The 26783-nt window shown below is 48.0% G+C and overlaps 5 protein-coding genes across 7 annotated transcripts; 4 read left to right on the forward strand and 1 right to left on the reverse strand.

The window, feature by feature from the left end:
* Positions 1-395: 395 nt before the first annotated feature.
* On the forward strand, positions 396-3253 carry snrpb2 (small nuclear ribonucleoprotein polypeptide B2). Of its 2 annotated transcripts, none has more exons than XM_086210304.1 (7): positions 396-479; positions 848-930; positions 1143-1315; positions 1398-1532; positions 1908-1943; positions 2161-2249; positions 2910-3253. In XM_086210304.1, exons 2-7 carry the CDS (start codon positions 867-869, stop codon positions 3067-3069), a joined length of 657 nt encoding a protein of 218 aa, XP_086066430.1. In that variant the 5' UTR covers positions 396-479; positions 848-866; the 3' UTR covers positions 3070-3253. The 2 variants fall into 2 exon arrangements, with proteins under 2 accessions (XP_086066430.1, XP_086066431.1); XM_086210305.1 differs by having other exon boundaries at positions 404-479; positions 859-930.
* A 1257-nt stretch (positions 3254-4510) lies between these two features.
* prokr1a (prokineticin receptor 1a) lies at positions 4511-11166 on the forward strand. Its single transcript, XM_086212356.1, has 3 exons — positions 4511-5057; positions 7856-8295; positions 10165-11166. Exons 2-3 carry the CDS (start codon positions 7868-7870, stop codon positions 10946-10948), a joined length of 1212 nt encoding a protein of 403 aa, XP_086068482.1. The 5' UTR covers positions 4511-5057; positions 7856-7867; the 3' UTR covers positions 10949-11166.
* A 393-nt stretch (positions 11167-11559) lies between these two features.
* On the reverse strand, positions 11560-20990 carry aplf (aprataxin and PNKP like factor). Of its 2 annotated transcripts, none has more exons than XM_086212355.1 (11): positions 20918-20990; positions 19423-19547; positions 18836-18907; positions 17052-17215; positions 16422-16587; positions 15651-15777; positions 15062-15198; positions 14590-14843; positions 14102-14224; positions 13717-13763; positions 11560-12824 (listed from the first exon to the last, which is right to left on the reverse strand). In XM_086212355.1, the coding sequence occupies exons 2-11, from the start codon at positions 19513-19515 to the stop codon at positions 12622-12624; spliced, it is 1386 nt and encodes a 461-aa protein (XP_086068481.1). In that variant the 5' UTR covers positions 19516-19547; positions 20918-20990; the 3' UTR covers positions 11560-12621. The 2 variants fall into 2 exon arrangements, with proteins under 2 accessions (XP_086068481.1, XP_086068480.1); XM_086212354.1 differs by lacking the exon at positions 20918-20990 and adding an exon at positions 20127-20190.
* Positions 20203-21927, forward strand: fbxo48 (F-box protein 48). The gene is made up of 3 exons (XM_086212360.1): positions 20203-20286; positions 20962-21280; positions 21467-21927. Exons 2-3 carry the CDS (start codon positions 20981-20983, stop codon positions 21626-21628), a joined length of 462 nt encoding a protein of 153 aa, XP_086068486.1. The 5' UTR covers positions 20203-20286; positions 20962-20980; the 3' UTR covers positions 21629-21927.
* Positions 21928-22062: 135 nt separating this feature from the next.
* On the forward strand, positions 22063-25989 carry cnrip1a (cannabinoid receptor interacting protein 1a). The gene is made up of 3 exons (XM_086212359.1): positions 22063-22404; positions 23274-23418; positions 23708-25989. The coding sequence occupies exons 1-3, from the start codon at positions 22226-22228 to the stop codon at positions 23870-23872; spliced, it is 489 nt and encodes a 162-aa protein (XP_086068485.1). The 5' UTR covers positions 22063-22225; the 3' UTR covers positions 23873-25989.
* Positions 25990-26783: the final 794 nt, after the last annotated feature.

The following is a 26783-nucleotide window of genomic DNA, read 5'->3' on the forward strand; positions in this document are numbered from 1 at the left end:
TTTTGCTTGAAGGTGCCCTCCAGTCAATAATACGTTTGACTTCTTGATGTTGTTGGGTTTCAAAAACGCGGGGACAGATAAGTTTGATGAAAGTTTAAATTTTTTCCCCACTTGCTGAAAATCTGATTCAGAAACATGCTCTGAGGATGATTTACTGGATATTCTGAAACTTCTTGACTCTAAAGACAGAGACATCTTGAAGAGAATGAATCTTTGCATATTCATGGTGACATATTTTAATATTAAAATAAGGAGAAGACATAAATTACATTTTCGAAATTTCAATCTGGAAGAACTACATTTATTTAATGTCAAGAAAAACACATTACAGTCAGTATTTTTGCGTGCGAACGGGTTCTTTAAGCTTGCAGTTCTCCTCCTGTCCTGCTGGTGGCGGTACGTGATAAAGTTTGTTGAGGCAGCAGGCGGCGCCAGAAGCTGGTTTCCGGTTTGATGTGAGCGGTGTGAGTGGAGAAGTGGTGAGTCTTTTTGTTTAGATAAAATTAGGTTCACTCATTTGTCTGAAGTTGTGCTAAACTAGGCATAGATCCGCGGGTATAACGTGGGACGGGTTATATTAATTAATATCGCCGCCGCGTCAAACTGGTCTACAAAACAAAATACATGACAGTGTGGTAGCTCGGGAAGCTAAAGGGGCTAAGCTAACCTGATGAATGAACCACGAGTAAAACGCATGCCAGCATGAGCCCAGCTAAAGCTAACAAACATGTTTTAAGGTTTGATTAAATTAGCATCTGTGTCTGTGGATCGTTGGTGACGTCAGGTTTCCTCAGACTTAATTTCGTGTAACTAAGCGGTTGAATAACTTACGAGGATGTAACGTCAGTGTCTCCTCAGACTCCGCCATGGACATCCGACCAAACCACACCATTTACATCAACAATATAAACGACAAAGTCAAGAAAGAAGGTGAGAGAGAGAGAGAGAGAGTGAGTGAGTGAGTGTGCGTGTGTGTGTTGGGCTGATATTCTCATTGTACGTACATTGTATTTCTCCCCATCAAATGAACAGAAACTCACTCAAGCGTTGCGGCGTGACATCATCACTGTCACGTCAGTTAAGGAAGAGGAAGTGTGTAAAACTCAAACATGTAACTGTTTCTTCTGGTCTCGTTCTCACAGAGCTGAAGCGTTCCCTCTATGCGCTCTTCTCTCAGTTCGGCCAGGTCATCGAGATTGTGGCCATGAAGACCATGAGAATGAGAGGCCAGGCCTTTGTCGTCTTCAAAGAGCTCGCCGCTGCCACCAACGCGCTGAGGCAGCTGCAGGGATTCCCCTTCTACAACAAGCCCATGGTGAGCTGTGGGCAGAGGCGGCACATGTCTGTCCTCTCAGGACAGGGCCGCCGTTTAATCGTGTCGTGTGGTTGATTTCCAGAGGATACAGTACGCTAAGACAGACTCAGAGGTGATTGCCAAGGTGAAAGGTGCATATGGCGACAAGGAGAAGAAGAAGGACAAGAAGAAGAAGGCTCAAGAGCCGGCAGCTAACATGACAAAGAAACCAGCAGCAGTGAGTTTTGTTCATTTCACATCTGAGAGTTCCATTATAGTCAACGAGATAACAATCTTGAGTTATTTTCAACACAAAATTGTCAAATTCCTGACGTTCTTGAAAAACTGCTGACGACTTAGCAGAAGACGGGACCTGACGTACTGTCCCTTAGTGATGAGCGATGATAAATGAAGATGTTTTACCAAGGGGAGTATCCCGTCACGCCGTGAAGCGAGGTGGCAGAGCAGAAGCTCTGCAAACATGTCGGCTCTTCCAAAACCTCCCACTTACATGTCACTTCCTGCTTATCTGTGGGCAGCTTTGTAGTCAACTTTGATGTGAGAAGAATAAAGGAAATGTTCTTGGTGCCATGACGTCTGTGTGTCGTTTCAGGGATCAGCAGCGCCCGTGCACTCACCTGCAGTCCAGGTACATGGAGATGACTTTGTTATTTTTCCTGAACTTTAGAACTCTGATGTTCACAGCAAGGAAACGCAGAGGCCTGACAACAGAAAACACCGTTTACATCCTGCACTCACGTTCATTCACGTTATCGGACCTGACCTGTCTTGTTTTTGTGTGCTGCTAAGCTAACCTGTCCGTAGTTCTGATGACAGCTCATTAATCAGAACCTCCATCTTCTCAGGTGCCCGACAACCCGCCAAACTACATCCTGTTCCTCAGTAACCTGCCAGAAGAGACCAATGAGATGATGCTCTCCATGCTGTTCAACCAGTAAGTGCTGAGTCACATTCGTACGTAGACTGTTCCTGAAATGCTACTGGAGCAGCCGCTGCAGCATCTCAGTCACTTTTCTAGTCATTTCTCATTTATTTCTTTACTCGGCTTCCCACTGCCACACTTGAAAATAAGCTTTACACCACTCAGAAGTGTAGTTTCTAGTCCCCTCTGACAGGAGTCTACAGCTCACCAAGATGTTGTCCCTCCTGCATCGCTGCTCAGTGACTCCAGAATGCAGGAAGAGCCAGCCACGTGTATTTAGCTCAAAGCTAAACAGCTAACAACAGCTAAACTATCCAGAAACATCAGTTTGCAAGCTCTCCAGGTCACCTGGTATAATCCAGGCCACGATGGCGCGATACAAGATCCCCAAAATGCACGTCGGCCGCAAACGTCCGAGAGTCTCAGCCGACCTGAACCTTGAGCCGGACGGATCCACGATCACCCGCTGTGATCCAGGTTTTCATAACCCAGCTGTTGGATCAGTCGTCTGCGAACACTTTGACTGGTGACAAAACGAACTACAGTAACGCTGCAGCGCCGCTGTGAGCAGACATGAGCGAGTTCACCCAGTGAACACACACATACCAGTGTGTGTGTGTGTGTGTGTGTGTGTGTGTGTGTGTGTGTAACAGTATGTTCTGCTTTCGGCAGGTTTCCTGGTTTCAAAGAGGTGCGACTCGTTCCAGGGAAACACGACATCGCCTTTGTGGAGTTTGAGAGCGACACGCAGGCGGGCGTGGCGAAAGACGCCCTGCAGGGCTTCAGAATCACAGCAACCTGCGCCATGAAGATCACGTACGCCAAGAAGTAGTCGGGTTTGATCAGAGCACACAGAGACTGAGAGCAGTGGTCCCGGACTTCTGTTCAGCTTCTTCTTCTGATTCTTTTCTTTCTTTCTGTTTGTTTCAATTCTGTGCCGTCGTTGATCAGGAGAAAAATCCCCCGGCTTCATTTTTCTGTAAATTAAGAAATAAAGTTTTTTTTTTTTTAACATACTTGTTGTTTCCTGTTGCCTCATCTGAGACTAAATTTGATTCTTAATGAACCAGAGTGGTGCCACCTGCAGGTTCATGACAATGAAGCTTCAAAAACAAAATCTTGAGAACACCCACATCAAAATGTCTGAGTGGATGCGAGTGCTTCCTGAAGTCACCCCTGCATGAACTACTGTTGTCATCACGTGGTCTTGGATTTACAGAAACAGTCGCGGCCTTGTAGCGATTAGCTCACTTCATTGTTTCTGCTCGTCAGTCTGATCTTCGTGTGTGAATGCGGTTGTGCGTGTGCTCACTGTGTTGATCTGAGTTCATTTGAAGCTGCATTTGTTCATGGCAGTTGAGAAGAAACTGACGATGGACGAGACAAAGATGTCCGACTTCAAATTCACTCACAAAGAAGCAATAACAGAGAGAAATGATCGTCTTCATTCGTCCCTCAGTGGGGAAATTGGCCCTGCAACAGCAGCAGGAAATAGAAGAAACTACAATGCACTCCAGTAAAACAAAATATAATACACTATCATAAACTACAACTACCACAATAAATATTAGAAGCATAAGGGTCACCATGGAAACATGAGAAATAACTGGGAGGTATCAGAAATGTCAAAATCTGAGAGACAAATGGATGACAATTTTGTCTCAACATTTAATAAATCACTTCCAAGGATCTTAATATTAAATAAGGATGCAAAGTTCCCAGTTTTGATGTGATATTATTGATGTTCATGCTAAAAAACAAAGCTGTTTTATACCAGTAAATAGCAGCCTGGTCGTCATGGAAACCTGCTCCAGACTTATGCACCTCCTCTTTGTGTCTTTAAAACAACTCGCTGGAATTCTCCAACTTCAGCACCAGCTCTGAAGAGGTCAAAGGTCACGGTGACCTCAACCCATACATCAAAAACCTTTCAGTGCAAAACTGAGCCCCATGAGGAGAGAAACTCCCTCCAGAGGTGAAGCGTTTCCTCCCGGCTGCTTCAGTCGCTCCTCTCAGCTGGAACGCGCGTGGGGGCGTGAACACCTGCTGCCATGGAAACGCCTCCCCTTCCGCCTGCTCGTCAAACCTGGGCGCCTCCGACAGCGGCGTCTGAGTTTCTCATCACCTTGCGAGTTCCACAGTCAGCGTCAGTGAGGGGGAGGTCGACGCTCACGTCCACCGCGTCATCCTTGACAGACCCGCGAGGAGAAGCACGCACAAACGCAAGCAGGTGTTGGCGCGTCGTGGTTTAAAGGAACACTCCGGGTATTCACCTGGTGCCCTCAGTTTAGTAGTTTTCTATTTTCAAACAGGTTCTGACTTCCAAGTACTTTTTTACTCTACAAGCCCATAGCCCTTTTCAACAGGGGGCGTGGCCTTCGTCTCCCGGGACGCCACATCCTCACCTCGGGTTTTGAAAGTTTCATCAACATAAGTTCTAGTGTGACGCTGCAGAGGAACCCGGTGGTCGTGGCGGTGCCTCCAGTCACTGCCTGCTCCTGGTCTGGATCCTGCTGGTGCGGGTGCTGCAGGCTGGCGGGAGTTGCCATGGCGCTTTCCAGTGACGCGAGCGCTCCTTCATCCCCCTCAGGTTTGATTCCAGGATGAAAGTTTCTCGTCCTCCAGAAACTTCAGCTTCCGGATCTCAAGGGCCGCTAAGATCCTCGGTCCGACCCTGGACCGGTGCGTGGGCTCGTCCTCGGTCTCCTCGTGCCAGTCGTGATCAGGGGCGCGCAAGGGTGTTGGGTCTGCGTGTCGGGAGCGCGCCCCGCCGTCTCTCGTCACTCTGCGGATCAGCGCGCACAGAGGAGCATCCCTCAGGTCAGTGTTCTGAAGTCCGTTTACCTGAGGGTTTTGGTTCTGGTTTTTTTTTGTCATCTTGTGGAACTGAACCCGCCAGTGACGTCATTTAGCGCAGACTTTGATCTCGGCTGTAGAAGTTTGGATTTTTTTCCCCCGTGAAAAGGTTTTAGCCTACAAACTTGAACGTGAATCCGTGGCTGCTCCCCTCTGCTTCTTCAGACTCTCACCATTTGATAGGTGGCTCCCAAATTGTGGTCCGTGGACCCCGGGAGGGCTGAGAGAGGTTTCTCAAGGGTCATCATCACGTGAGTTTGTCAGTTAAATCACCATCAGATACTTCTACTCCTTCTCTAAAGTAGGAGTAGAAATACTACGATTAAATGATACTCTGGTTTAACACGTCAACATTCAAAATTCTACTGAAGTCGAGAAGAACTGATTGTGAGTGTACTAAAGTATGGAAAGTAAAAGTACAAGTTCTACACGAGGTTGTCTCACTCAACCTGGTGTGGCGTTCACGCCGTCATTCTGCTGTGGTTCTAAAACTGCTTCAGGCCAAACATGCAGCATCCTGCTGTACTTTGCTCCTCATGTGACCATCATTAGTGAGGGATTTAACATGACGTCATACAGAGAGGCAGCGTGGCGTCAGGTGAGGGGCGAGGCAGAGGTGAAGCTGGGAGGGAGCCGTCGGCGAGCGGCGGGGAGCCAGCTAGCTCCATTTAGCTGGGCTTTGCTCCGAGTTTGAGCCTACAGCTTCTCGTCGTCCGCAGGAAGCCTTTAGTCTCCCAGGAAGATGAGAAGATGTTGTCAGGGCTCATGAAGCCTCTCCTGAGGAAGGGAGGAGCCTGGCGGAGGGTTTTAATGAAGCCTGATATCAGGCACAAAGACGTGCAGCTGCAGCCTCTCCTCTGGAGAACATGGAGAAGTTGCGGTCTGATCTTCAGCCTTGAGCAGTCGTCAGGTCGCGATCTGGCGTCCTACTGATGGATGGTTTTATCAAGATTCATCAAATCATCATCCATCCAACCATTCATCTTGAGTTCATGAGAAAGTTGAGTGTTACTTCTTTGTGATGCCAGAACAGGTGAGAACAGGTGAGAACAGGAACGAGTTTCTGTCCAAGTGTTCGTGGATCCCTGATCTTCCGGCTGGATTATGGAGACCTGGATTACAGCGGATGACCTGGAGGGGTCAGTGAAGGGAGGTTTTTGAGACCTTAGCTGTTGTTAGCATCAGTCTCCGTTAGCTTCAAGCTACATATACGTGGCCGGTTCTTCCTGCATTCTGGACTCACAAAGAAGTGATGCAGGAGGGAAAAACATCTTAGTGAGCTGAATACTCCTATTAGTGAGTACTTGGAAGGTAAAATACACATTTCCATTTCCATTCAAGCATCAGTACCAGACCTCAGGGTCCCAGACTGCCCCCCCCCCCCCCCCCCCACCACCGGTGATGTTGACGCGTCATGTAGTAAAAGTGTGCTGGAGCAGAAAACACATACTGCTGAGACGCAACATTCCCCGACTGTGAGCCAGATCTAACAAGTACGCGACAGTAACGGCGTGACCTGGCAACTCCATCAACAAATCCACGGACATGAGGCGCCTCAGGACCAGGATCTACGATTCATCCATGGACACTGAGCGATGGGAGAGCTGTCCACCTCCGAGACGACCGGCTGGTTGAGGTGATCCAGGATCCTGTCCCCCTCTGATGCAACCTGACCAGCCGCAGTTCTTCATAAAGTGAAGAAATAGAAGAATAAAACACAAATGGCAGCATTAAAATGCCAGCCTTGTGCAGTATCCTCCTATACAGAAGTGAAATATTCATGAAACGTAAGTGGTGGCTCACCAGATGAGGGTTCAGTCCCCAGGAAATGCACCGTTTCCTTGTGTTTTATGTAAAAACTTCTGTTTCAGGGAGTTACTGAACTTTTGTGGGCTGTTTTGAAAGTTTTACAGTTTTATTTTTCCTGCAATGGCAAGTTTGTAGCCTCACTCTTGGTGGAGACAGCACATTTACAGGAAACATTTCTCTTTTTGAGGCATTCATGCTGACAGCTGACGTAACCAGCCGTCACTGGAGCGAGCGAGAACCAACTCAAGGCCCCGAATCCAGTCCGGCGCCCTCTGTCGGTCAGGTTCAGGCTCAAGTTACTGAATTGGTTTGTTGTTGTTGGTTTGCAGTTGAAAGTCCAGGGCATCTGTTCACACAAGGCACCAACATAAAACATGACAAAAAGATAGAAATAAAACCACTAAAAGCAGTTGAATCGCTGTGAAGACGCAGCGCCACAATGTTGCCTTTCACTGAGTTTTTGGAGGAGATGTGGTTCTCCTTTGAGGACCTTGTGGGCTGGATGGTGGTCTGTGAGATCAGGTGCAGCACAATGGCGCCGCAGCTCCTTCGCACTTCAGCGAGTCATCCTTGGCCCTTTTCACGGCAGCCATCTTGAACATTACAGGGTAAACACAGCTTATGGTCTCGTTCCATTTGGAGGACGAGGCCCCAGTATGTGACTCCCCGTGAAGGACAGGACCGTCGTGGTTTTTAAGAAGCTCACAAGGTGTAGGGGACAGGTTCTTCAGGTGCCTCTGGATTATCTGCTAGACGCGAGGCTGAAATGTCGGCAGATCGGTTCAGTAGCGGTTCTTGAGCTAAAAAACGTGAGACGTCCTCAAAGTGCTCAAAATGTTCCGCACCGACTGCAACAACCTGTGACGATGACGACCGTCAAACATCCAGAGCAGCAGTTAAAGGGACATTAAGGCGAGAAGGTTATTTCCTGTATCCTGTTTTCTTCCCTGCAGACGCTCCCAAAGATGGAGGACCCAGCCAACAGCAGCTTGTCTCAGACCGACTACTTCCTGGCCCGTGAGAACCTGGACTATGAGATCCCTCAGGATGAGATCCCGGACACCACGCGGGGTCCAGCCTTCTTCGTGGCCACCATCGTCATTGCGGTGGTTCTGGTGGGCATCATGCTGGTCTGTGGCGTAGGGAACTGCCTGTTCATCGCCAGCCTCGCCCGCTACAAGCAGCTCCGCAACCTGACCAACCTGTTGATTGCCAACCTGGCCGTGTCGGATGTGCTGGTGGCGGCGGTGTGCTGTCCGTTCCTGCTGGACTACTACGTGGTCAAACAGCTGTCATGGGATCACGGCTTGCTGCTCTGTGCCTCCACCAACTACCTCCGCACGGTTTCCCTCTACGTCTCCACCAATGCTCTGCTGGCCATCGCCATGGACCGGTGAGCCTCCGTGCACGCCGACTTTAGGATTGTAGCTAGTAAAGTTTGGTGCCTGGTGGCGTTATTTTGCTTCATTTGACCGATCTAAAGAAGTGAATGTTTGAGTTTCACTTTCACACGAGAGAGCTGATCTTTGTAGGTGTGACCCAGCGACGCGGCCATTTACACAGCGCCGCAAATACTCTGGTGAACACGCGTACAAGCACGTGCATAAATCCCATCGTGAGCCACACGCGTAAGTCTCTTCTGAGAGGCTGTTTCAAGATCATTTTCGAGAGGAACTCGTGCAGTAAAAGATTTCCAGGTCATTTGAGGATCCGTGCGGCTTGTTGAGCTTGTTTGTTTTGTTGTTGAAGTGAATCTCAGACAAAGAATGTGCATTCATTTGCCCTTTATTAGCATTTCTATGAGGCGTTACGTTCACTCTCAGACAAAACATCTGTTGTCAGCTGAAAGGACTTTCAGGGAGTTGTACATCATCTCACTGATGATGTGTTTTACCGCCTCAGATACATCTGATTAACTGTTCACCTTTAAACTCTCCGTAAATCCCTTCTGACTTTGATCTGCTGCTCATTGATCAGGCCCAACAGAGACTTACGACCTCTGCCTGTCTGCAGGGATGCAGCAGTAAATCAACAGCAGTGAACCCTCCTTAGTTTACTCTCTTCTGTCCTGCCTCGCTGAAGTCCACAGAGACTGTGGGGAAAAGTCTGGAGTCAGGATCAGAATACACCTGCGTGGAATCAACCAGGGGAAAGTCCCCTGTTCTGTCCAGAACACCTGATTGGAGCAGAGGCTTCACACCTCCAGTCTCAACAGCGTTTCTGTCCTTCGTCTGCAAAATGAGGAGAAAACAAGCTTTAAAATGCTCGTTTTCTGAGTGGAGTTTGGCACAGGAGTCCAGTTCAGATGTCCCTCTTCATCAGTCTCTCCTGTCATGACCCGGTTCTCCTTCCTCGTTAGTGGATTCTCATAATTAAAGAGGTTTTCACTGTTAAAACAAGTAAGACTGGAGAAGTCAGGAAACAATCAGAGGAAAACCAAACATAAAGACGCTGGTTCGTCTGCTCTGAGCTCCCATAGATGCAACATGGCTGACTGGGCGGAAGGTGACCTGCTGGAGGTGTAGAGCGCTCATTCTAAGAAAAAGCTATTATACATGTTCTCTTTTTTAAGTATAATAGTATAATATAATAATAATATAAAGAAACAAAAAATTAGAATTCATTTTCTGGCAAAAGGTCCCTCCTCCTTCGACATGTAAAAGCAAAAGTTAGAGGATGTCAGCACAATTTGAGAAGTACTCATAACTCAAGGGCAAAATCAGGTTCTAGAGAAGTGAGGTCATTAGAATCAGAAGGTTTTCTGCTTTGGGAAGCAAGAGAAGTAACAGAAATATGACTCACATGCTGATATTGCGCTCTTCACTTTAGTTCAGGGGTCAAAGGTCACTTTGAGAGCCACACATCTTGGCGGCGTTGATACTTTATCACTTGAACTTTGGACCGTAATGACAGAATTGTTTTTTTCTGATTGTATCATGTAAACACATTTGATATCGGATCCACGGCGCTCTGGAACCAGCGGCCTCACGTTTCATTCATCATCTCTGACATCCCAACCTGCTGAGGGGAGGGACGGATCGTCTCCGCACACCTGCAAAGGTCAAAGTGGTTCTGGTGTCCCAGAGAACCGTCAAGGACACGACTGGTCTGCAGACGACTCTTGACTGATTGTGTCGACTTCCATTCCTTTGAGCCCACAAGATGAAAAATGTTTTGATCTTATTTTCTTTACTGAAAACACTCCTGGAGGTTTGAGCGTCCGTCCGACCCGGGTTCAGCCTGTCGTTGTGTTTGTGTGCAGGTACATGGCCATCCTCCATCCCCTGAAGCCGCGGATGAAGCACCATACAGCCTACGCCATCATCCTGGCAGTTTGGATCGTGCCTGCCTTCATCTCCATCCCAGCTGCCTACATGGCCTCAGTGACCACCTACCCTCAAATAGAGGGTCGGGCCTACAAGACCTTCTGCGCCCAGATCTGGCCCGTGGACCAGCAGGTGTACTACCGCTCCTACTTCCTCCTCATCTTTGCACTGGAGTTCATGGGGCCTGTGAGCGTCATGGCCGTCTGCTACATCCAGATCTCCAGGGAGCTATGGTTCAAAGACGTTCCGGGTTTCCAGACGGAGCAGATCCGAAAGCGTCTACAGAGGCGGCGTAGGACGGTGGTGGTGCTGATTCTGGTACTGGTTGCCTACATCCTGTGCTGGACGCCGTACTACAGCTTTGCTCTGCTGCGGGACTTTTACCCCACCCTCATCTCCAGGGACAGGAACTCCCTGGTGGCCTTCTACATCATCGAATGCATCGCCATGAGCAACGGCATCATCAACACGCTCTGTTTTGTGAGTGTTGGGAACAACACCAAGTACCTGAAACAAGCGGGCCACTTCCCGCTCACCCTGATGACCCTCATGGCTGCCAAGTTGACAGACGAAGGGGAGGTGCGCACCTCCTCCCTCCGGGTGATGGAGGATGTGGAGGGAACTCGACTGAGGTGGAGCGCAAACATTCACCCGAGTCCTCGGGACGAATCCGACAGACTCCCGGGAGAGACAAGAGGCGATGGACACCGACCTGGATGAGCAGCTGGTCGCTCCGCTGGTGATGGAGGCCGGATCGGCTCAGCAGTGAAGGGGACAGGAATCTCCCAACCCTCATTTCAAGCCACTGGCTGCAAGGGCTCATGGGTACTGTAGTGCAAGATTTGTAGGAAACAGAGCCGAGATGTTTGTAGTCAGCATGGTGGAACGTTCAAGAGTGAGAGGGAGCACAGAGGTTGTTGTCATGATGCCTCATAGTTCCAGGATGTTCACAACACAAATACACACATACCAAGATGTGGCTGTGTGTTGTCTGTGGAAAGCTGTGACGAAGCACCAGTCAGCATCATGATGTTGCTGCAGCATTAAAAACACCTGGCCAAATTTCCCTCGGCTCGTTCTCCAGACATTGTGAGTAAAACTGACTCCTGTTACACTTTTTTTTTTTTACTGTCGGATGTTTGAGACGTTGTCACGCTCTGTCATCGCCACCAACACATTCGTCTGCTGCAGAGTGACGTCCCAGTAAGGACTCGCACATTTTCCTCCAGTTTAAATGAAGGCCTTGTGATCCATGAGTGCATCCTTCAGCGTGGTGCCTGAAGACTTCAGTAAACACTGCCAAAGTTTGTGTTAAACTGCTTGTTAAGCATTTTTTTAGGGTTTGTGGGGTTTGGACCTTTGACCTTTGACAGGCCAGGTTTTCATTCAAAACAGGAAATACTTCTAGGAATCTGGGAGAGGCATTCAGGAAAATTGAGACGTGTAGGTCTATTAATTAGTCATTTACAATGAATCCCAAAGGAGAAGGGGCGGAGCTTCCTCTGGAACTAATCCTGATTAGAGCGAAGCCCCATCAGTTTGCCAAAATGTCGCAGTAATGTCTTAAATCCACGTGTTTTCTTCCTCACCCTCTGTTGCAGCACGTGTTGAGTTTGTGGTTTCCATGACAACACTCGTGAAGACACCTGATAGTTGTTGCAGGTTGGACGTAACAAAGCGAAGCCGCAACATTTTTTTGAGGGCGAAGAATCAAACGAGAGGCCGCACGCAGGCGTTTGCAGGGCAAACTCACTTTACTTCCTGGATCCTCCCTTTAAAGTGGAGGTGTCACATCATAATAATGCACCTCGTGAACACAACCTTCTGATGACACAGTTCCAGTCGTACAGACAGACAGCAAAGCCTGCTTTGTAACTCCTCCCCCAACATCTACATGGTCACTTTACTATTAAAGCTGACACACAGTAGCTGTGAGGAGGAGGAACAATTAGCCTTCGGACTTCCTCTTTAATGTCACGTCACTTGTTCCTGTCGTTCTCTGCAGCTCAGTCTTGCTCAGAACCTTCCTGATGTTTCACACTCAAATCAGGAAAACAAACGTTCTAGGAAAAGTAGGTGGAGCCTCAGAACTTTTATTCCACTGGCAAGAGCCAAGCCTCATATGAGAGGCCTTTTTTGTAGCAGCGGTGAGTAAAAACTGTAGTTTTAAAACCAACTTTACTAACCGAGATTAACAGCTCAAACATCAAAAAATATATCGTAGTCAGCAAGAAAAGGTTTTCATACACGCCATCACAGATGGAGCCGCAGCAGCGTCTCGCCTTCATCAGAGCAGCTGGAGACTGTGACACAACGTCAGCAAGAGTCTGATCAGACATTTGAGTTTCAGGGTTTTGCTGCTGGTTGTTTCCGTCCTGCGGGCCGCCTGCCCCCTACTTCCTCCTCTTCATAAAGGCCCTCGCTTCCCTCTGCAGCGCTTTGATGTCCTCGCCGCCATCATCAGGAGGAACGTAGTCCGAGTCGTCGCCAACATCCTCGCTGTCGTCATTGACGAAGCTGTCGCTGTCCTCCAGATCCTCGTCTTCATCATCATCATCACCCGCGGGCTTTTTGGGAGCGGCCCGGGTCGAGCGAGCTGCAGATGCATCCGCAGAGTTTTCACACTTAAGAATGATTCGTTTTGTTTATAGGTGCCTTTCAGGACACTCAAGGCCACCGTACATAAATCAAAAAAACAATATAAATATATATGCAACAATAAAGTACACAGCCTGGTAATAAAGTGGACACAGCAACAACTTCACTCCAAGCTGCTCTCTGATTGGCTCCAGACCTGATGACAACTGGGATGGGCCCCACCCTGCCGTCAATGCCAATATCAACATCATATCACAATAAATCACGACTGCATAATAATAATAATAAAATAATAATCATAATAATAATAAATTTATCACAGCAGCTACATTTTCGACAATGTTCTCATAACCTGGGATGAACTGACTCCATTTTGGCTGGAGTTCCTGTCTGACTCACTCGCGTGAGCGAGAAGCCGAGGTTGTTCACCGCGGCAGCAATGAGCTGCAGAAGCACGCAGGTGCGGCGTCTCTGGATTTACTTCCTGTCAGAGAGGACATGCGTTGACACCACAACTCAAACAAACGAGTGTCAGCCTGACGCCAACCGAGGCTCGAGAAGGCAAATACGGCTGTGAGGGACGACACGTCACGTCAGCAGGTTCTCATTAGATGGTGGGTGAGGGACGGTCACTCTCATGGGGGAGGGGGGTTGATGTCCTGAGTGGCCCTTAATAGACTGGGATTTATGAATCCTGACCAACCTTGGTGACACGTAGTGTGTGTGTGTGTGTGTGTGTGTGTGTGTGCGCGCGCGCGCGCGCACAGTCTCGTTTCTTTGAATGAATCCTCAACAGCGTTAAGAGGAAGAAACATTTTCCATGAACACTGAAACGTGTCAAATAAAGACAGACAACCGCTGGAGGAGAGAGACGAGAGGACGCCTCCTACCTGGCCTCCTGGTGTGGTTGAATTCTTTTCTGTGAAGAGGATTTTTCCTGAGGAAAACAACGGTGAGAACTGTTAGTGAGAGAAAGGAAATCCCCTCCCACTGGTATCAAAATTCCTGCTTTCTTGATATTGTGAATCCATATTTTTAATTCAAGTGAAGCTTCATTTTGGTCTTTTGGATGAGACTCTGTCAGTGACCAGCGACGGCTCGCTTCAGCTCCCATCAAAGAGTTTCTACATTTCCCTCTGTTGTGTATTTCATTTACAGGAATGAAGACTCACGTTTGTGCCATTTTCAGGTAGGAAGACAAATGTCTCCACATTCAGCTTGATTAATGTCCACCAGGTCACTTCATCTGGTAGCAATAACATCGAGCACCCTGACCTGTAGCAGTCGGCGCCGTAGGGGCACTCGGGTCGCTCCACCTCCTCCTCTTCATCCTCCTCCTCGTCCTCATAGTCAGTGTCCCCGGGGTGACTGTGCTCCTGGAAGTGGACTGGGTTCTTCCTGAAAACACAGACAGGAAGGTGAGGTTTTGGGGGGTCTGTTGTTATCGTGATTTTCATTCTAAAACATTAAAACCACAACGTCTTTGGTTCCTTCACCGCAGTCTACGAGCAATAATGACATCAGCAGATTAACAGCCACTGGTGAAAGTCAACAGTCAGCAAGGTGAATATATCAGGAGGAACATGGCGGATACATCGGTGCAGCCCTGAGACGAATACTGAGGATAGGTGATCCGCCTCTGAGGGAACGGTAACTTCCCCTCCTTAACGTTCCCTAACTAAACCAGAACATCTCCAAAGGTTTCCAAAGATACTCCTACTACCCTGCCTGGGAGTGTGTTCCAGACCTGATCCAGAACCTACCTGTAGCAGTCCTTCCCGTACGGACACGGCTGTCTGAGTCTGGGTCCAGGTGCTGAACCGCCACGCGAGTCCACAGACTCCACTTTTTTGGTCCTACTTTGTCGTTTTTTTGACTTCTTGTTGTCAGGGTCACTGATGTCAGATATTAGCTTCTCCATGTGCTGTCCCTCCTCGTCCGTCTCCATGGCGATGCTGCCAGAGTCTTTGCTCTCCTCCACTTTGTTGACATCCGTCAGGCGCCTGGCAGTGAGCTTCTGTGACGACACAACAGAAGACCGACCAGGTAACTGCTGACTCCCTGGATCAGACAGCATGTCGGCATTCATCACCGTTGTTCTACGACCATGGACGACTCGAGGTCGGAGAACCCGGGGCAGCCAGCCAGCATCAGTAGGTCAGGCTGGTCAAACGTGAACGCAATTGTATGGCGTAAATATACCATGTAATACATGAAGTTGTATTTGCACTCAACTGTTTTGTCCTGAGCTTCTTCATCACTTATTTTCTTCTTCCTGGGCTTCTCCTCACGTAGCTCCGCCTCCTCAGGTGAGCAGGTGGTGGGGGGTGTGGCCTCTTTGGCTGCTGCAGGTTCTTTCCTTCTCTTTAAACCTGGAGAGCAAAAACAAGGACGTGATGATGGAAACCAGCCATTTCTCGTCACAGTCTCCAAATCCTCAGACACGCTACTTCTCGCCAGGTTACCAGGTTAGCGAGCGGTGAATATCTGTCAACCGCTCTCTCACAACCAGTCACAGGAAATGTAGCTTCTGGTGGACGTGAGCTTAGAGAAGCAGAAGGTGACATGTTGGGGGAAGAGGAACTGCCCTCTCTGCTGGGGGAGGGGACCCCCCTCTGATGACAGAGTGGTTCTCCCCTCTTCCTTTACACCTTGTATACTTGGACTTCTCTCTCTCCTCCACAGAGTTATTGGTCGTTTTGGAGCAGCGGCCTTTGCTGCCAATTCCTGAGTCCAAGTATCAACGTCAGCTCTTTCTGTCTTTTGCGAACACAGATTTATGGCAGCCATCTTAGCTCAGCGACACACTCGTAAACTACGAAACCTTTCGGGCTGATGGAAGAAGAGGAGTGCGGCGCTGCAACGGCCGCCATCATCCAAGCAGGCAGAACTCGTCTCCTGCACGCAGGTGAGGGGACGTTCTCCAGCTCCTGTGTCAGCGCCGCTTCTCCCTGCATGAGATGAACGTCTGATAAGCTGCCAGAACTTTTCTGCTACTTTTAAGACATTTATTCATGAAATGCTTTAGATAGTTACTGTTAACCCTGAGCTCTATCACAGGTTCTTAAAGACGTTATTATGAAGAACACTAAATTATTTATCTGGTAGATTAAAATATGAACACCAGAAAAACAAGATATTAGACCATCTCAGACTTTTTTTAATGACTTTATCCCTCATTCGTGCTGCAGGATTCTATATCAAAGCCCAGAATGTGACGTGTAGGCAGGACGTCTCTGCAGCACCAACATGTTCAACTGAACTGGTATTCTGACACTCAGTTAACCCCTGACCTCCCAGTGATTGTGCTTTCAACTTTGATTCATTTGGAGCCTAAAAGCTCATCACTCATCCGGTGTGTAAAAGCTAAACGATGGCTAAAACTCAGTACACGTTCTTCAGAATCCATCCGTAGATGTACGACACCATTCAGCTCCGGTGAACGTTCCGCTCGCTTGGTCCTCATGTTGCCATGTTGAGCAACCGTCCAATCAACGATCCAATCACAAGTTTATTTTGTTTGGAGTTTTTTCTCCCACTTGTCTGAAATATTGAAATGAAGGTACCACAACAGTCAGCTGCTCCAGGAACAAACCTGATTTAAACGTCTGTTTGGGACGTTGGTTTCATCTTGTTTTGACACAGTTGCTGATGCAGCTTCCTCGGGGGGCGGAGTCAGCTCTCTGACAGCGGGGAGTAGCTCCACATCTGGCTCAGCGGGAACAAGAGGTGCTCCTTCCTTTTCAATAATCTGACTGTTTCTATGAAAGTTGACAGAAATAAAGTTAATTTCACATCCAGCCCGAGCAGCCGAGCGTTTGAGAAACTCAAGCGACGTGAACGACGGCGCTCGCGACGCAAACTGGAATTTCAGCCTGAATTTTTCATGAGCTTCTGCTGATTTGAACGATGTTTGACTGAGTGTCTGTTTGATATGAGCTTCAAACACAGACAGATGAGGACTCATCAATAAAAGATGAGCGACGGCAGCGTAGATGAACACCCTCCCTCATGATTAACTTTAACTGAGTCGACACCTCCAGTCGCTCCCCTTCAAGCCCTCACAATAGCGTCTGCAAAGATAAAAGCTACAGCAGACGACAGACGCCTCATCCTGTTGATTCAATTCATCAAGGGGACGTCTGGGGAGGATGCAGCCAATCAGATTCATCTCTTAAAGTGTAGAATTAACATGGAAAGGAGCCTTTTTCTGATGTCTGAGTACCTGAGAGTGCTGTTCCCTCCACCCACGGCCACCACCTCGTAGATGAATTGCCCCGGCAACAGAGAGAAGACGTCTCCGTGATGAAGAGGCTGCCAGGTATCTTTCTGCAGGGCCTGAGGCTCGTCAGTGGGGGGCGACTGAAGGAAGCACGGGTTCAAATGGGTCTGGAGAACAGAACAGCAAAGACAGAGCTGCCACGATTGATCATCATTTCAAACTCTTCCACAACTGCAAACTATGTCAAGAATCAAAGGCGGAAAGCAGAACAGGACGTTTGAGTGAGTTTCCTCCAGCAGGAGGCGCTCTTGGAACAACAAAATGGAAATTTTGCTTGTGCAACAGCGGCCTCTGCTGCCACAGGTTATCATTACAAGACGCTGGTGCATAATACGAATCTACAGGAGAGCATCAATGGCACCACACTAATGGATGGGAAACACTTTTGAAGAAGAACAGGGACAACTTCACCACTTGAGGACAAACCGTGGGTCAAAGTCTTCCTGATGTGTGCAGAGTCCCACTGAACTTGGAATTCTCCCTCATTCCTCACTGGTTCGGCACAAACCCAGCAGGCCCGTCTGAGCTCTGAATTTAAGAAAAGCAGTTCAGCATCTTGACGGTGTAGCAAAGACAAAGGGCACTTTAGCCTGCAGGTTCCCAGTCAGTCTGAGTGGTGGCCCTCCAAGAGAAAGCATTTGGACACTGCTGCTGTATTTACTGTCCCGCCCGTGAATGTAAGAGTGTTCCGTACTGACACATTTGGGTTTGCATGGCTGCTTCTGTGAGCTTAGAAGCTTGTGACCAGAGTCAGCAGACACACTGACGCTCAGTCTGACGGCTTTCAGTCCCAGACAAGCAGGAGAGAAGGACAGAGAAAACTCACAGCATCCGTCTGATTCAGATCTTCACGCCGGCAGACACCAGGTTTTCATCACACTGCCTTCAATGACCCATCTCAGCCCCCGATTCATCTGCAGGGTTTCAGGGTGCTGAGGCCACCAGTTAACACCAGCGATGAGCTCCTGGGTGAAGAGGGTCGCTGAAGTGACTTCACTCCTCCTCACCAGCGTGACAGCGTTCAGTTTTCTGTCTGTGAATCAGGTGTTGAGGAGGCTTTGACGAATACATCTCAACTCCAAGAGATGGCCACATGGACACTATTGATTCCACCTCAAGAGTTAATGGATGGAGACGTGCAGTAGCAGCTTGTCAAACCCATCAAAGGAGAACGGCAGCTTCCTGAGGTCAGAGTGATCCACGTCCCTCCGTCATCATCAGTCCTTTTCATGAGCAGTCAATCTTCACTCAAACCCCTCTGTTCCTGGAGTTACTCAATTCCATGTTTGTTCAAAAAGAATGAGGTGAAATTAACTGATGGATCATAAAACACCAAACACTCCTGAAGCATGCTGATGTAGACGTCTGTCAACACACCAACGCCACCTTGTTTTGTTCATTTTTCCTGAGGACAGCATGTTTAGAAATTAAATTCAAATTCTTTAAATCCAAAAATGCATTTCTGCATCAAGTGTGTGTGTCTGCACTTTAAATGGGCCACAGCAACTTTTCAGGCATAGACAGAGACCTCGTTCTTCTCCTCGCGGGGCCCCAGACCTCCACCTGACAGCTAACTGCTAGTTAGCTTAGCGTTCCTGGCTGCTCCGCTGCACACCAGAGGGGAGAGACGCATCTCTGTCTGCTGGTGTGGCTGTAACATGGACAACATGAGGATTTCCCACCGAGCTGCTGTGTTCCTTGAACACCAGGCTACAGGGCAGACTTACTGGTTTGAGGCGCAGCTGTCCGTTGAGGTTTTCCAGGAGGCCGTGATGCCTGGACACTCTCTTATCACTGACCTGACACAGAGCAGGAGAGCAACTTCAGCCCAGATTAAAACAGATTTCAATTCATTTTCTCTCTGTTGGAGAGGATTTCAATTCAATATTCAACAAACAGTTTGGAGATACATCAGCAATATTTAAATCATGTAAAACTCAATAATCCAATATGGCTCCCACAGAAAGATATAATAATAATAATAATAATAATAATAATAATAACAATGATAATAACAGAGACCAAAAACGAGTGAGATGCAGCTGGATGGAAAACATGTTTCACTGTATAAAAATCTAATTATGCATATAAAAATAAATTAGATATGAAATTCAACAAAGAAATTTAAAAACCTATAACCTCGAATTGTTGTGTCTACTTTTGTTTCATATAGTTTTTAGCGTGGTTTTCCATTTTAAGCAGGACTTTTATGCACTTTTGCAAACAAACTGTGTAGAATTTCATTAAAGTAACAGAACTTGAACGGATTTGCAGTCTCAAAATAGTTCATGTACGTGAAGTCTGAAGAACTCACTCCTAGGAAGGGACCCCGGCCCAGCACCGTCTCTCCAGGCGGCAGGTGGATGGGATCCCCGCCGCCCACCGGGATGAGGTCGAAGCCGGACATGTGAAGGAGGTTTTATCCCCGGAGCCTGGAGGCTGAGGAATATGAGCCAATGTAACCCTTTAATGAACACTCACTTCTCCTAAAAGCATTGAACGGTAACTTGGGACGTAACGGACGTCAGCGAGCATTACGATTAAAACTATCAAACTTTCTAATGTTTCAAGAGTCTGTCGATCAATTGTTAGATCATTATTTTTAAGTCGTACGACGGACAATGACATGAACACACAGACCACCCAGTAACAGCTGCTGTCCGCCACACTGAATTCAAAACTTCCGGGGTAAAAAGAGCATGCGCAGTAGAAGTCGTCCGTCTTGGAGGGGGGGGGGGGGGTCGTTCGTGGGTGAACTCGAGCCGGTGAACTTTCGCTTGCCAATTTTAAAGCGTTTTACAATGAGTAAGAGTATGATTATGAGTAATTTGGCATCGGTATTCGCTTGTGAATCGAAACACTAATTAGAAGGAGGAAAAACAAACGTCTCCTAAACCGGAAGTCCCAGTTTATTAAAGCATTAACAATGACCACAACTGATCCAGGAAATTGTCTTCAATGAAGATTACAGAAATGAAAGTATAAAAAGTAAAAAGGTATATTTAAATAAAGAATCACCCTGAGATGCATGGAAAGGTTGTTGTTTTGATCGACACAACAATGCGGCATTTGCTGACATCAGTGTACGCATGCGCACTCAAGCATCAATCTGGTGACGTTGTCAGTGTGTAAACAACCGTTGAGACATTTAAAAATCAGCTGGTCCTTCACACCCGAGGTAGGAAACTACAACTTACACGGAAACGCAATCCGCTACACACAAATACACCACAACAAGCCGACAGGCGTCCAGCGCCGGCGCTCCTCTGCTGGAAGAACAAGTCTTTGAAATGGAAACGGTGTCTCCTGCAGCTAGCAGCTAGCAGCTAGCTAGCCCAGACCCGTGTAGTCAAACGTGACATACCACGTTCTCCTGCTGTATCATTAATAACACACGCCCAGGCTTTTGCCCAGCACACAACCTAGTAATAATCCAACATTTGAATATATGAAGGTAATGTCCGGCAGTTATGGTGGCCGGTGCGGCGTCTGTAATCACGACAGTCGTCTCCCGGGTCACGGGCTCCGTGTTGGGTCGTAGTCAGCTGGAATGATCCAGTTCGCCTCTCGTCCAAACGACTCACGAGTCTTCTCACAATACCGGTGTCTCAGTAACGTAGGAGCAAGTTCTTCTGATACCCCCCCCCCCCCCCCCCGTGCTTTCCCTTGGGTCGTTTTTTTTTCTCTCCTTTCCAACTCTAAAATGGGTCCTGGCCCGTCCGGGAATGAGGCCAATCCTAGCAGGGAGAGAAACACTGACCATCCCAGTGGTTGTGACTGCTCCTCCAGCTTCATGGCTTGATACTTACCTCCATCGGTGGCTGGTAAACTGTGCTCTGACCTTTGTTCCCAGGTTGTTGGTCCATGCTATTATGCAGCATGACCCCACAAGGACCTTCCCAGGGGTTTTCGTCTGGGAGGGACGAGGCTGCCTGATAGCTACTGGCGTCACTCACCCTCAAAACTTTGCAGAAACGCTGCCAACAGAAATGAGTGTTAAGATTTTTGGCGAGCTGGATGCTGGGAGCCTGTGCAGCGCCTCGCAGACCTGCAAGCTTTGGCATGACATCATCGAAGAGTGCGAGCAGCTGTGGAGGAGGCAGTGTCTGCTGGTCAGAGCCGTCTGTCAGAGGGAGGTGGACGGGGACAGGAGGGAAGGCCTCTCTTGGAAGGTGGGTTGGAAGATAGACCAAACCCAGGGACAGTTTCTGGGTCTGAGAAGACCGTCAACATATGATTATTCTTATGTTTGGTGTTGTCGCGGCCCGAGCTCTCAGCTTGTGATTGGCTCTTTGAGAACGTGCAACACGCTTCATCGCTGCTGCCACGACTATGACCACCCACTTTCCTCTCTGCAGGTCACACTCGTGAGGAACTACACTCGCAGCTGTCTGAAGAGAGACTGGCTGAGGGGGCGGTACAGTAACGTGAGATCAGTGGAGGAGCTGAGCGGCAGGACGATGGTGCCGCTGGACGCCGAAACCTGGGGCGAGATCCTGCAGGCCGAGCTGGACCGATGACTGACTTTACCTCTGACACATCTAGCACCTCTGTGTCTCATCTGTAACTTTAGTATATATATATATATATATATATTTTATATTGTGTTTTATGAGAAGACACAAAAGTGTCTGTACATAATTTATTTTTTACCTTTTTAAGAAAAATAATATAATCAGAACAGAAAATCAACAGAAGTGAAAGAAAGAGGAAGAAAGAAATTGAATATTCAATATCATTAAGGAGAACAAAGCTTTCCATTGATGCCAAGACTGATGTGATAAATAAACACGTGATTGAGACTCTTTCCATGAGTGTGTTTTCGCTGCATGTAAGCGGTTCCCTCAGCTCAGTGGAGCCTCCACCTGGCATTGGTTTATCAGATCATCAGCTGTGACTGTACTTTACTGGTCAACTCTGAAGATTCTCCAGACAGTTTCATTCGCGGAATAACAACAGGATTTCAAGCCTCAGAATTCTGCTTTTATTTTGAAAGCTGCAACCGGAAGCGTTTTTAACCTCTTACAGTCTTGCGAGTGGTCCTCCCTCAGCATCACCGCATCCTCCGCCGTCCCTTCCCTCTACATCGACCTCGTCAAACCCAATAATCCGGGAAAATGGACGACGTCCCGCCGATCGTGAACATCTCCATCTCGCTGCGGATTCAGCCCAACGAGGGGCCCGTCTTCTTCAAGGTGGACGGAACCCGTTTCGGCCAGAGCAGAACCATCAAGCTGCTCACGGGCTCCAAGTACAAGATCGAGGTGGCGGTGAAGCCTGGAAGCGTCGAGGCCACGTAAGAAGACCCGCCACTAGAGCGATGTTTCAGCAGACACGGAGGCTCCTGTGCAGCAGGACGGAGCCCAGCATGAGCTGCAGGGACCGGCCGCCCCCACCCACTCATCCATTCACACGCGAGATTGAAAAAAGACAGGGAGGCCAGAAATGCTCGTTCATCACGTTTATACGTCGACAACAAAGCCTTGTTGCGCGTGTTTACTGCCTCCCCGCAGCGTCACATACACGCCTGAATAATTCATGTCTGACCGTTTCTACATTACCGCTGGTGACGCGGTCAAACACGTGATCTGAGGTATGCGGTTCGGGGGAGCCTCCCCGACAGCAAAGCTGAAGAACAGGCCCGAGTCTCACGTACCACCTGGGAATCAACACTGTTCAAGTTCAGAGTTCCCTGAAGGTGTTCAGGAGAACGTCACAGTCACGTGGTCACAGAGCAGAAGGGAAGGACTGAGGGAGGACTCGAGGGCTGAATCAGTTCCCTGTGCGACTTTTAATGAGTCTTCACCTAGACAGAGACTTTTGTCTTCCAAGTACTCACTAACGGGAGTCTTGAGTTGACTGACATGTTTTTCCCTTCTTCATTACTCCTCCGTGACTCCAGAATGCAGGAAGAGCCAGCCACGTATAATTAGCTTGAAGCTCATGGGGACTGACGGCTAACAGCAGCTAGACCGTCCAAAGATGTCCTTCCATAAATTCTCCTTGTTATGTGGTGTAATCCCGTTCTCCTGAACCAGAACCAGATGATCAGTAACCCACAACCTCCGTCACTCATCAACATTCCCGTCTCTGGTTGCCACGGTAACCCTCTTAAATATATCTGTAACAAAACCAGGAATAAACTCCTATTTTTCATCTCCACAGCAACATGAACATTGGAGGCATTGTCTTCCCTCTGGAGCAGCAGGCCAGAGACGAGGAGTCGGTGGTTTATCAAGGCCTGTATGACACTGAGGGCGTCCCGCACACCAAGAGTGGAGACCGGCAGCCCGTCCAAGTCAGCATTGAGGTAAAGAACAGTTTCTGTCGGTGCTGCTCGTTCATCTGTTGTTAGAATTAAGCCAAACATACTCGACCAGTTTCACAAGGCTCGGGTCACAGCTGTGGCACTGGCTGAGGAAGACGCCGTCACGGCTGGGACGCGTTTGCGTTCGGGAGTTTGCTGAAGTCTGTTGAGTGAAGAATTTTGTTTGTGGTTGAGAGAAAGAAACAAAATATAACACGGATCTTGACTGTGCAAGGGAGTTGTCGGCTGTTTACGGAAATTTGTGAAAGTGTCTTCCTGTTTTCCCGTCCAGTTTAACAAAGCCGGAACGTTTGAGACGGTCTGGCAGGCGAAATACTACAACTACTACAAGCGGGAGCACTGCCAGTTTGGCAACAAATTCAGCAGCATCGAGTACGAATGCAAACCCAACGAGACGCGGACCCTGATGTGGATCAACAAGGAGGCGTTCAACTGAGACATCGAGCAGAGGACCACAGCTAGCAGGACGACCTTTGAGCATCAGCAGCAAAATAAAAGGACTGCCTCAGCTGAAGGCGCTGGTCACGTCAGCCGGGTCTGGTGTCTGTGTTGTTATCAGAGACGAGATGTTTGCTGTGCTGGTCTCAGAGGGGTTCTGTGTGGAAGCTGCACTCCTCACACAACCTAACAAATATGAGCGGGACAGAGAATCACTGATTGATACCAAGACACACGGCATGCAGACATTGAAGAGGTGTTCAGGATGGGATGCTGAAGGTCGATGCAGCTGGAGAGCCTCGTGTTCAACATTCAACCGTCAGATGAGAAGATTGCTGCAAGTCACAGGTCTCGATGGAGCCCATCCAGGATGTGTTAGCCTCGCTCAGACGTGCCCAACCTCAGCGTGCCGCATGCTATTTTGGTGTCACAGCAAAGCTTTTAGGATGTGAAGTTCAAAATGAAGCCGGTCAACACTAAAACAAGCAAGACGATAGAGGAAAATATCAAAATAGCTGCTGCACTACAGCGCCTCCTCTGGTATGTCAGGGTTCCTGTTTAGGTTGGAAGGGCGTGACCCTGACAGCTGCCATGTCCTGGTTAAAGTCCTCACTGTCAGGGGTAAAGATGCTCTCCAGGGCGGTGAGGAACCGGTACTCAACTGGAACCAGTTCTCAATTCCCATCCCTGGTTGAATGTTGAGTTTGTTTACTTATGTGGCGCTAGGCTAGCAGTTTCTTACTGCTCCTAGTCTCTGTGCTAAGCGAGGCTAACCACATCCTGATCCACAGATTTGAGTCTGATATCAATCTTCTTCTCTGACTCTGTAGATCACAGCAAACATGTCTTCCTTTTAAGGTGGAGTCAAAGAATCCATTCATTTTAGGAGCAAAACCCCACGTTACCTAAATGTATCGCAGCACACGGCGGGAGGGAGTGAGTTCAGCAGCTAGCGTAGCCTCCCCTGAAGACCAGGATGGAAAACACCTGAACATGGAGGATGTGCTTGACCTTATTTACTAATGTGTGGATGTGAGAGCCCAAAGTCAACGTGTGGAAGTGCGTTCATCATTGTTCGTGTTATAGTTTGTGTCATTTGATGTTAAAATCCAGCGGAAACTCTAAATGCTGTTCATGATAACAGGTTGACATAAAATATCAGAGACACACAAACAAGTTTCAAGATACTATCTTCAAGATACATTCAGTCGGAAAGTGAGACGAGGCAATAGCAGGTGCATGCTGGGAAATGTAGGAAACACAAGCAGAGGAGGTGGAAGCACGAAATCAAAAGGCCGACAGCACAAACTGGGACCAAACCAGTTCAAATGGTGGGTTTTTCCTTCAAAGTAAAGTTTGAGGGACGTCTTCGTCATTCGGGTTTGTCAGTGAGGTTTGAAGATGGACGTCAGTCCCATCTCTGTTCATACAGAAGTAGAGGATTCGCTCTCCTGCCTCCATCCAAAGCTACAACAGTTGCAGTGACGTGCTGCGACTTTTGTTCGTGAAGAACACAAAAGGCCATTTCGATACTTGTTTGTGCGTTAAACACCCCAGACACGACTCGCCGTCCATGAGCTTCTGGAGCCGTCAGGTGTGCTCCAGGGTTTGGGATGGGGCCAAGCGCCCCCTTGCTTCCCTTCTTCACCCTAAGCTCAGTTAGTCACTTCTTAATGTCAACATAAAGTCAAAGAAGTGCATTTCTCAAATGATGAACTCTTCCTTTTAAGCCTTCAAGCACCCTGCTGGAAGTATTTCTTATTTCTTAAGCGCCTCAGTGCCACTTGCCGTCTGCTGGAGCTTCACTCTGTGTTCTCCTTCATTTTCAGTTCTCAGTGCATATTTGGATTCTTTTTTTCCAGATGTGACCTGCTTGTTCTTTCTTTTGTGTTTTTTCATTTTGCAGATTTTAAAATGTTTTACTGAACCTTGCTGTCTTTGGTTACAGATTAAAGAGGGGGCTAAAAATGGCCGTTGTGAATAAACCAGCATACATCACCAGTGCGTGTCTGACAGAGCTGCCACTCTGCCCACTGTGTCTCATCTGACTGTTTGAAGTATTTCCCACAGGAGAATTCTGCAATTAAAGCATTATAAGCAATCAAAATATTAGTTCGACAAATAACTGTCAAATCTTACACAGTTGACATCCACCGAGATCATGAGGAAAGGCAGAATCTGAGAAGCTAGCAGATTACAAGGTTCCTGGTAAGTAATCCAGCTGTGAATCTCCCCCGTCAGACCAGGAGAGGAGCCGAGCAGGTCGGCCCCCTCCAGGGAGTCAGCACACGCTTCTGTTCTCCACCAGCCTGCAAAACTACAAGCAAACCATCCTCAAAATGATGGTTTTCTGAAAGGCGTTTGGTGTAGCATTGCAGGTTGGAGCTCAAGTAGGTTCCTACGAGTAAAAATGTAAGTTTGATGAACACTGAAGCACAAACTGAGGATGCTGGTTTGTTCATTCTGAGCTCCTGGAGATGCAACACCATGGACTGTAAAGGAAATCCACTCTTTAGAAGATAAGGAAAACGCAAAGGTTCTCATGTTAGAGTTTCCAAAAATAATCTCTCACCTTTTATTTCCCAAATCTGACCAAAGTGCTGAAACTCCAAAGATAACGCCGCTATCTTCAAATGCCTGCATTTACAGTTATAAACCAAGATAATTCAGCTCAGTTCGTCACGGCAGCTCAGAAGTTCAGCTGTCAAATCATAAAAAAGAATAAAGACATCAAATGAAATACAGCAAAAGAAGAAGTGCAAACAAAATAAAACAAAGATGCAAAATACACACTTGAGGATACTCAGACTACACGCAGTATATTCACCTTTCACTTTTTATAATAGCAGTACCTTTGTAGCAGACAGGTTTGGTGACGTGTCCCGGTGTTTTTGCACACATAGAAACAA

This window comes from Aulostomus chinensis, chromosome 8 (genome assembly GCF_037954235.1).
Source record: "Aulostomus chinensis isolate RoL2024-O1b breed Wild chromosome 8, RoL_Achi_v1.0, whole genome shotgun sequence".
NCBI classification, from domain to species: Eukaryota; Metazoa; Chordata; class Actinopteri; order Syngnathiformes; family Aulostomidae; genus Aulostomus; species Aulostomus chinensis.

Bases quoted from the DNA above. Each gene is read 5' to 3' on its own strand.
- snrpb2 (XM_086210304.1), top strand. From the start codon at position 867: ATGGACATCCGACCAAACCACACCATTTACATCAACAATATAAACGAC. The intron at 1,316-1,397 runs GTGAGCTGTGGG...GTTGATTTCCAG, and splicing joins CCTTCTACAACAAGCCCATG to AGGATACAGTACGCTAAGAC. The intron at 1,944-2,160 runs GTACATGGAGAT...CCATCTTCTCAG, and splicing joins TGCACTCACCTGCAGTCCAG to GTGCCCGACAACCCGCCAAA.
- prokr1a (XM_086212356.1), top strand. From the start codon at position 7,868: ATGGAGGACCCAGCCAACAGCAGCTTGTCTCAGACCGACTACTTCCTG. The intron at 8,296-10,164 runs GTGAGCCTCCGT...GTTTGTGTGCAG, and splicing joins CTGGCCATCGCCATGGACCG to GTACATGGCCATCCTCCATC.
- aplf (XM_086212355.1), bottom strand. From the start codon at position 19,515: ATGTCCGGCTTCGACCTCATCCCGGTGGGCGGCGGGGATCCCATCCAC. The intron at 15,778-16,421 runs GTTTGTTCCTGG...CATCTCATGCAG, and splicing joins CAAACAGACGTTTAAATCAG to GGAGAAGCGGCGCTGACACA. The intron at 14,225-14,589 runs GTAGGTTCTGGA...CTGTGTTTTCAG, and splicing joins TACGGGAAGGACTGCTACAG to GAAGAACCCAGTCCACTTCC.
- fbxo48 (XM_086212360.1), top strand. From the start codon at position 20,981: ATGCAGCATGACCCCACAAGGACCTTCCCAGGGGTTTTCGTCTGGGAG. The intron at 21,281-21,466 runs GTGGGTTGGAAG...TCCTCTCTGCAG, and splicing joins GGGAAGGCCTCTCTTGGAAG to GTCACACTCGTGAGGAACTA.
- cnrip1a (XM_086212359.1), top strand. From the start codon at position 22,226: ATGGACGACGTCCCGCCGATCGTGAACATCTCCATCTCGCTGCGGATT. The intron at 22,405-23,273 runs GTAAGAAGACCC...TCATCTCCACAG, and splicing joins CCTGGAAGCGTCGAGGCCAC to CAACATGAACATTGGAGGCA. The intron at 23,419-23,707 runs GTAAAGAACAGT...TTTCCCGTCCAG, and splicing joins CCGTCCAAGTCAGCATTGAG to TTTAACAAAGCCGGAACGTT.